We start from the raw sequence: 9476 nt of genomic DNA, 5'->3' as shown, positions 1-9476 counted from the left end.
CTACCCTCCAGCAGATCAACACTCCCACCCAGCTTAGTGTCGTCTGTGAACTTGCTGAGGGTGCACTCAATCACCTCATCCAGATTGTTGATAAAGACATTCAACAGAACTGGCCCAACACTGTGCCCTGGGGAGCACCGCTTGTGACTGGCCTCCAACTGGATTTAACTCCATTCACCACCACCCCTTGGACCTGGCCATCCAGCCAGTTTTTTACCCAGCAAAGAATATGCCTGTCCAGGCCAGTTCCTCAAGCAGAATGCTGTGGGAAACGGTGTCAAAGGCTTTACTAAAGTCCAGGTACCCTACATCCACAGCCTTTCCCTCATCCACTAAGCGGGTCACCTTGTCATAGAAGATCAGGTTAGTCAAGCAGGATCGCGCAGAAGATTTGTTTGGGAGACCGCAGTCATAGTAAGGCTATGGTACTATAGGTTTATATGAAGGCATGCTCTTTGAAACCCACACTGATGCTTTGCCAGGCTGTAATTCTAGCTAGATTCCTCCTTCGGCTATAAAGCAAAATGCATTTGAAAAAGAAGGAGGAGGAGTAGACCAATCAGCATAGAGAGAAGAAAAAGATATCCATGCAAAATATGTGAAAGCAACTCTTAAAATAAACTTTTCCATTAGTCATACTCAAATAACATGAGGAAAGAAATGGAGACTATTTAGGTAATGTTTCAAATTGGAAGGAAAACGAGCCAGATGCTCAGTCTAGTCACTCATTCGTACCATGTGCAGCAAGTTCCTTCTCACTGCTTTATGGGTCAGTAGGGTGTAGCAGGAATCTTTGCCAGACCAGAGGCCATCCATATGGGTGTCATCATTGACTGGAGGATTCACATGGGAAAGAACCCAAGAGCTAGTAGCTAATATTGTAGTTCCTCTTTGCACTTAGTTAGGAAGAAACATCTCTGCCTTGCAAAAGGCTGGAACATCCGCATCAGGTTCCGTGAGATTTAATTCTGTATATGTCTGTTACTCACAAAAGTTTATGGCCCCATGGGAAAAGGCGTTTGGCCTATGGCCCTCTCAGTTGGCTCTGTCGTCGCAGAGCAGACAGGCATGAAGATACCAATGTTACAGCACATCAGTTTTTACACAGTTCCCGGGGAATCTGCTAAGAAAATGAAATTTGCCCTCTATTTATGTCCAGCACAGACCTTTACATGATGAATACGCCCATAAATTAATGCAGACTTCTTAGCATAGAAGCACTGTGCTTTTGTCTTTGTGGGAACAAGATTTAAATATTGATGCACTGCAGCCTTTGGAATTCATCTGACATACTGTACTCACTATTGTACAGCTGTCACAGGAAAGAAATGTGCATTTCTTTTGCTGTAGTACAATGATACAGCAAAATGGAACAGCTAAGAATAGAAATGCTCATAGGAAGAGAATAACAGTTGTGACAAAGGGTTTTGTTTCCTTGTCTCAAGGAAACAGCTTTATTCTGCATTTCTAAGAAAGGGATGAATAACTTCTTTGTGTGTTTCAACACAGCCCTGATATAGATGTAAGAGGCGGTCTCTTCATCTTCTCCCTTAGCTTTATGCAGAGCAAATGCATTAACTTCTTTGATGTTCCCCAGAAAATGTCCAGCTTAAACTCTGTTTTCAACTTGCTTTCCATAAGCTACATGAATAAATCCCAACCATAAAGTCTCTCTAAAGAAAAATTAGGATTACGTTTTTGTGAGGCAATATTTTTCCTTAAAGCCTTTAGCAGATAAGTGGAAATATTTTACCCACATAGGAAATGCATGTGAACGTCGAAAAATAAATATAATTTTAAAAAATATCTTAACAAGTTATTCATGGATGACCAGGACATGACCTTTATTGTTGGTGCTTGCCGAAGGAAGGCGTTTGACATCTCCTGCGTTTTGGAGGGCACGCAGAGCACCCTCCCAAGCCAAGCAGGTGGTCCCTGCAGCAGGACCGGTTATCTCATCCATCTTGTCAGCTCTCCACTCGTGACCGCAGGTGGATGAGAGGACAAGGGGCCTTTCCTAAATGGGCTCTGTCTCACCTGAAACGTTCTCACCAGGGAGCTGCGTGGGTAGCCTGAGCCCAGCCTGAGCCCATCCATGTTAGCCCTGTGAAGTGAATTGTGTTCTCTCAGGGTACAGCGAAGAGCAGAGTTCTTTTATGCTTTACAGTAGCATGGGATTGTTCCTAAAGGTCATGTTTATTTCCCAATAGCCTAGAGGTGACTGCAGTTAGAATAAGCCTGAGCGTCCTCATCTGTAAAAGGCTTTTGTAAGCTTGGCTCTCCCTGCCTAAAGGAAGGGGAAAAGTGAAGCAGAGGAGTTTGGTTAAGGAATAGTATGTTATAAACTTAAAATCATTTTCTTCTCCTGTTTATTGATTGTTGTTACTAGCAGTAGCAGTATCGTTATCAAGAAACAGGTTTATAACAGTTGTCTATCTTCTTTAGGTAACTAATTGTGCAGCGTTGCATCTGCATTGGGCGTATTAGTACCGCTGGACTTTGGATCTTGCTTTGTTAATCTTATCAGGATGGTTCGTTACAACAAGCGTGCGTTAAATGGTCAGATTCCTCTGTCCAAGTATGCGGGTTATCCACAGCCGTGTTTGGCGAGGTGAATGCTATTCTGGCCTCTCTTTTATATAGCCCACAGAGGTCTCAGAAAATGTGGTTTCAGTCTTCTACAGATGCTTTGGAGAGCCTTAAGAACTGTACTTAAACAAAACGTGAGGAAGGGCATTAACCCCCTATTACTGGCCTTCACTAATGTGGTTACTTACATTGCTTCCCTCTGTGACTGCAGGGTGGCATCTATAGCAGAGTCACAAATACATGCACCAGGTCTAGCTTTTTAGGTTTGGGACAGTAAGTTTAAAATTCTTACAAGTCCATATTAAAACAAAACAGCACTGGTCCAAGGGTACATTTTGTCCATTTTAAGCCTTTGATGGCGACAGGAACAAATCCAGTATTTAGCAAGGAAAGGGGGAGCATTGTTTTCTTGCAGCAGATTGATTTCCTTGTAAAGATGGTCGTTTCAAGTGACTGGAAAGTACAGTACATTCACGTGGGTTGCAGAGAAGGTGGCTTATGGGAAAAGAGCAAGGTGGTAAAGAGAGCGTAATTTCTACTAAAGCACTGCAATTTATCACACTAAGTGTATACAGTAAGGAAAGATCAGTTAAGATGGGGCCAGACCCCTTGGCTCTGTCTGTTACTAAGCTGCACAGCCGGAGGAGGAGCTGGATGATGTCTCTGGCGGCAGACAACTCCCTGAGCTGACTCACTTGGCTCTCCTCCAGTGTTTGCTGGGGAAAGAATGCACGCCAGCGTGCTTTGTTTGGAGAAAATGTAATCCAGAATAGCACATACATTTGGATACCAGGCCTGAGTGTCAGCTTTCATATAGCACTTTCAAATGTAATCGTAAATCACCTTTTAGTTGTACTGTTCTCTGTTAGATCAGCAAGTCAGCAAAAAGTTCTCAGGTGGCTTTATACAGGTGCATCTAGACAGATTTGTGGGATAGACAAGCTAAAAAATAATGCATGGAATTGCATTTGCCCCCAGCATGTGCTAGAACTCAGGAATGATCTCATTTTCAAGTTTATCTAGGCCGGTGTCTAATTTAGTATCTAATAATATTTGGCAAAATCAGATGTGATGGGTAAAAATGTAAGGCCACTAACACAGGAAAATATATGAATACATCTTAACACAGATATGGGGGCCATTAAAGCTAGTCTTCAGTCTGTATTAATTCATCTGAGAAATTTATGCAAACTGAAATGCAAACAGGGCAGCGTGATCCTCAGAGGCACGCAGGAAAAGGAAACTGGGTGAAAAAGGTGGTGGTTTGGGATTTTTAAAGTGTGTTTGAAAAGTGTCATTTAAGGCCTTTCAATAGAGAAAACACAGCATTTCAGGTCTAAGCTAGAAATAAATTGGTAGTCTAGCTAGTGCGTTCTAAAGAGGCTAGGGCTCAATATTTAGCTTAACTTGTAGTTATTCTGGCAGTATAATTAAAAGGAAATTAATTCAGTCTCCCAATAGGAGCAAAAATTCTACAGAGAAGGAGGGAAAGAAAATGTTCTTGCCTGAAGACACCACCTAGGAATTACTTGGCAAAATACAGAGTTTGGGCAGCATCTCAAACTCGCAGCGGTCGTGAGCCCATCGGCAAGTGCCACAGGCAGGTTTGTTATCTCTGCCTGAAGTCCACACTGACTTTATGCAAACTAAGCACATGCAGCCTACGCGTGGTTTGGAAGCCTACGATGGGTTAGTCTTGCCTAGTTTTACAGTTAGGTTGTTTCTGAAGCATGCTGTTTGAATTGTCTGTAATCAGTACTTGAACATCGGTATCCGCATGATGGTGAAACTGGTAAATGGATGTTATTCTAAGCGATCAGCTTTCCCGATGCTTCCAGGATTTTCCTTTTTGTCTGGTTTTAACATTCTCTTAGAAATAGAGCTAAACTTGAACAATAACACACCACACACAGCATCCTCCTGAAGAGTCAGAAATGCTCAAGGCGCGTGACTTCATTTACTTCTCTGGTTAACAAGATCGGGCAGTTTAGGAGCCTATTCCTAACTACCAAATAGCTCTCCCGTTGCTAGTCAGTGTAGCTCCCCATGCTAGGCTGGCCATTGCTCAGACGTGGCCTGGTATGCATCAGCCGGTCTTTGTTGGTCTGCTTGCTTTTACAAAGGTCACATAGCATTAAGGGATTGTCATCAGGGCAGTTAGGAGGAATGAAACTCAGCGAAGTCATCGTTAAATGATCAGTTAGTTGCTAACTATATCAGTTAATAAAGTGTGTTTGTTTCTTATCAGGAAAGAAGAAAAGAATTTGAGAGCAATCTGCAAAAAGCTGGTTTGGAACTAGAAACGGAAGATAAAAAGGTAAAAAAACGACCAAAGAAATAGACCTGCGAATTACTAATTACTGTATACCACTTTGTGTCTTTGAAACAAATTATAATGTTTTCTAGCAGATTCCAGTGGACTGCCACTGATTTAAGTGAAACAAGCGTAAGGTGTCCATTTGAGTTATTTTTTCAGCTATGTTCGTAAGAATTGCGGAAAGTAATTGTAATTCAGGAGGAAGTGATGGCTTTTGGTTTCATAACAAAAGGAAAGCAGTTCCAAAATAGCTCTGACTTCATTTAAACCCACGTAAATGAGAAGTATGCTCACAGCTAGATTTAATCCCACCTAACAACTAGTAGCGTGTTTGGAAATCAGTGAATAGATTAGCATATGCCTACTGGATGTTGTCACTACAATGAGGGAAGGAACAACTTGAGGATATTTGATTGGTGTTACCTTTTTGTTTAGTAACTCGAGAACATGGGATGCTGACTTCTTCAGTCAGCATGCTCTTTTTTTCTCTGCCAGAGAGTGAGTGGGGCAAGATACCTCTCGATGAAGTTTAGACTCTAACATCCATAGATGGGGATGCATTGAGCAATGTGTTAAAAATACCTTCCGATTGCCATTTTCTCCGGTGTGTGCAGAGGAACACTAGATGAACTTACACTGTGGGGTGAGGCCTGTGATAAAATTATTCCTTATCGCAGCTGTGAGGCTGTAACAGATCTTAGCTCTGGTTGGTAACTCCTTTTTGCAAGGAGTCTTGCACGCTCTACTCCTTTGCTGTATGAAAACTGCCCCCTCCAGGCAGGAGAACACCTTTACATCCAGCACCGTGGGCTGCAGGACGCCTGGGCTGCCAAGAGGCCAGCCCTGCACAGCGAACCCTTGCAATCCCCCTATTGCCTCCCCCCCCCCTTTTTTTTAAAGCTTTCAAAAATATGTGAAAGGCAACAAATTTTGCATAGCAGCTATTCTCATAAATCTTGCAATAAAACACAGTTAAGTCTGATGTCTGATTTAACTTCCCTGGGGCAGGAATCTGAAGACGGCAAGATTTATTTTGTGAAGATCCATGCCCCGTGGGAGGTTCTGATCACGTATGCAGAAGTGCTGAACATTAAAGTTCCTATCAAGGAAAATGACATTCCCTCAACAGTGGAGAACCCCCTGGACTGTATGCTTGCACCGCTCAGGCTTCCTGAGAAGGTCATGCACCCTGAACCGGATTATTTCACGGCTCCATTCAGCAAGGATAAGCAGGAGCTGTACCTCATTAATGACGAGAGCACTTTCTTCTCACCATCCATGAGAAACAGAATAGTACGTATGTGAATTTGTCTACTTCTATTTCCATGTAGATTTACACGGTCCCGAAGGAATATTCATGCAAGGAAGGAGTATATAAACTGAGATATCTGTGGGTAAATATGAGGAAACCTAGATGCCTGTGCATCTTTCTTACAAATCTGGAAAAGTATTTGTTGGAATGGATCTCCTAGCTGTCTGCAAGGCAAGCGTGCCCTCAGAGGTCTCGTACAGGGTAGAGCCTTCTGAAGAAACGCTTCTTGCTCTTGCATATTATTCCCGCAGATTGTACACAGTGCGCACCCATGAAAGGTTTCTGTTAAATGGCCTTAAAGCAGGAAGGGTCTGAAATCTTTGTGTCTGAATCTCAGGTTAATTATATTCTTACACGTTGCCCTTATGGAACGGAAGAAGGGAAGAAGAAATTTGGGATTAAGAGACTGCTAAATAATGGCACCTATTCAGCTGCATATCCTCTTCATGATGTAAGTATTTAAACTTTCTGCTCCCTTGAGCATTTTCCAGTGTTTTTACTCTTTCACCTGCTGTGATGTTTGCTGTTTCCAGCAGAAATGAAAATGCACTCAAACCCTTCCATTTGTCCCAGTAATTGATTCTGGTTTATAATACACAAGACATATCTGCCAGCCCTGCTATTTGGCTTTTTTGTGCTGAAATGTTTCTTCCTATGCATGCATACAGGAGCTGAGTTTCTAGGATATGCTTGTGTCAGTCTCATAACGTGCAAGAGGCTTACTCCGTAGTCTATTCCTATAATGTTTATGGTACAGATTTTGCAGTAGCACATCAGAAATTTTATAACAAGGAATAAATACCTACTACAGATGCATGCATTCAGCAGCGTGCGTGTGTGTAGGGTGTGTACATACATATACTGTAGTTACAGAAATACTCTTGGGATCAGAACCGTATCGGGCCTGAAGTCAGATGAGTTGCATCAGCCCTATAGTTCAGTGTGGGGTGCTCACTTGTGCATCTCCTAGTGAGCTTTGGCGAGCAACTGCAAATACTGCAAGTATGGTCAGGGTGGTAAATACTGGTGTTTAGTTTTGCTGTAGAGACAATTTTTAATGCAACATATATGGATTTAGCCTGAAATCCCTTGGAGAAAACGAGAGATGGGTTACTGTATGTTATGGATTTTTTTTTTTTTCATTTATTTTCTTTTTTCCTTCTGATTGTTGTGTTTAATTTGCTGCTTAAATCTTTAGTTCTCTCCTTGTTTTTCATAGTTGAGATTTTTCACAATGCTTTAGTGAACTTAAATTGTTTATTTATATCTGTGAATTCTACCACAAGATATTTTTAAATATATAGATTTATATTTTAAAATGTTTATAAATATTTTTTATTCTTAGAAAATGAAAAGAAACAGATCAGTGGGCATTGTTTAGGTTTTCAGGGGGAAAGTTCAGCTGATCAGAGTCTAGGCTGGGAAGTACTTTATACTGTTGGGACTACCGAAACCACAGATAATAAAAAGCAGTTGTACAAGACTCTCTCCTCTACAAGTACGACTAACCTCCAGTGCTAAGAAATTGTATGAAACAATTCCAAAATCGTGAGACAGATTCAGAAATCATTGTCTAAAATGTAACTTTAACCTTTTGTAATATTTTAAAAATGCAAGCTTCAGGTTGTTGAAACTTCCTGATTTCTACTTAGAAACCAATTTTCATGCTCTTCTTTGGGATTGAGAGGCATTCAGAAAAAAAGGAAACCCAAGGTCCCAAACTGAGTATTTGACATAGCCAAGTATTTCCAAAGGCAGAGTTCTATGACACAAAATAAAATTACAAGCCCTGTCAGAAACTGCGGTTACTTTGTGCTGTTTAATTTCTAGGAAACGGATGAAGTTCCAAAATTTTCTTAGTATTTGACAGGTAGATACATGATGGTGATGAACACCACTGAAGTTAATTAGTGCCAGAATTTCATTTTGCATGTCCTTGCATTACAGCTTGAGAAAGTGCAGCACGGAGTACATTACAGAGCTATGGCTGGAGGCAGGAAACAGCTTGAATTTATATCCCCTAGTTTACATCTCTGGGTGAATTGCTTTTGCCTGTGCAATTTACAGTGAGAGCCTGAAGTACAGAGAACAGGATTTAAATCTGCATTATTTTTAATGAAGTGGGAGTAAAATGGTGGGTTTCTACCTTAGGGAAGCTTGAACTTCTGCAGTTGCAGATGCTACACCAGTGTAAAGGATCAAAGCATTCGCTGCAGTAATCTACCCGTGCAGATGAGTATGTTTGTACCAGCACAACACTGGTGTAAAGTAACATGATGTGGTTACAGTACAGGTTGACTTAATGTCTAAGATTGATAAAAGTTTTCTGAAAACGCATGTTCTCCTAAGACATATATAAAAAGGGTTCTACTTAACTAAAGTGGCGAAGTAGAGTGCCAAGTTTGAATTTCAAATTAGTTTAATTGCATCCCTCTTAAGATTATATCATCATCGTCATTAATGTTAATTTCTTTTAATGTAGTATTTGAGTCTGTCAATGAGATGTTTTGCCTTTACTCTGATTTGCTCGCAGTGCCAGTACTGGAAGAAGGCAAATGATCCAAACTGTGACAACGAGAGATACACGCTGTACATGGAGTGGGCCCGTTTCTTGCGGTTCTACAAAGAACAGCCTTTGGACCTCATCAGGTAAAATACTGCCTGTGTTTTGTTTTATTTACTTGGTTTTCACTGCAATACAAGCGTGTGTTCATTTGGAGCTTGATCCTGCTGGGAAATTTCTACTACTTTTAAGATCCCATCCAACTCGGATCCTCAGTTGGGCCCTAGGTCCTTGGAGGACATGACACGGGTTTTTACTGGCAACTGGAAAAATGCTCTATCTCAAACTAAGCCTCTTTTTATCTAGCCAGCGCTCCCAGGGTCACGTACCTTACAGATAATTCAACTGCAGAGAAACACAGCCAAAGAATACCTTGCATTTTATAGTCAGTATCTGCCACAATTTTTAAAGATTGATTTGAAGTTTTGAAATTTCATCAGAGACTTGAAAAAGCAGTGTTAAAATCTGTTTCTGAAGCTTGACTCTTAATTCAGTACTAACCCCAAATTTAAACTAACCTTATGCAAGATTACTTTTGATTCAGTCCATATGATACAACAAAAACATTACTTTATTCATGGGTTCAGTTGCCCCATTTGTAACACAACCAGTTGTATTTCTCTGAATTACCCGCTCGTTTTAACCGTATGATCAGAACTGTTGTGCCCAGTTTCATTTTGTGTAACTCCTTGGAA

The 9476-nt window shown here is 41.1% G+C and overlaps 1 protein-coding gene across 1 annotated transcript in view; it reads left to right on the top strand.

Annotated features, from left to right (window-relative positions):
• Nucleotides 1-9476, top strand: part of LOC104135657 (anoctamin-5) — a 58870-nt gene that overhangs the window by 30915 nt on the left and 18479 nt on the right. The window contains exons 6-9 of the mRNA XM_035889035.1: nucleotides 4838-4906; nucleotides 5915-6199; nucleotides 6556-6669; nucleotides 8752-8867. Of these exons, the coding sequence (XP_035744928.1) occupies nucleotides 4838-4906; nucleotides 5915-6199; nucleotides 6556-6669; nucleotides 8752-8867 (584 nt within the window). The remainder of the gene's footprint in view (nucleotides 1-4837; nucleotides 4907-5914; nucleotides 6200-6555; nucleotides 6670-8751; nucleotides 8868-9476) is intronic.

Source organism: Egretta garzetta, unplaced genomic scaffold (assembly GCF_000687185.1).
Source record: "Egretta garzetta isolate BGI_Z169 unplaced genomic scaffold, ASM68718v1 scaffold222, whole genome shotgun sequence".
Lineage (NCBI taxonomy): Eukaryota > Metazoa > Chordata > Aves > Pelecaniformes > Ardeidae > Egretta > Egretta garzetta.
The sequence above is the reverse complement of the archived record's forward strand: the minus strand, read 5'-3'. Positions and strand labels throughout refer to the sequence as shown.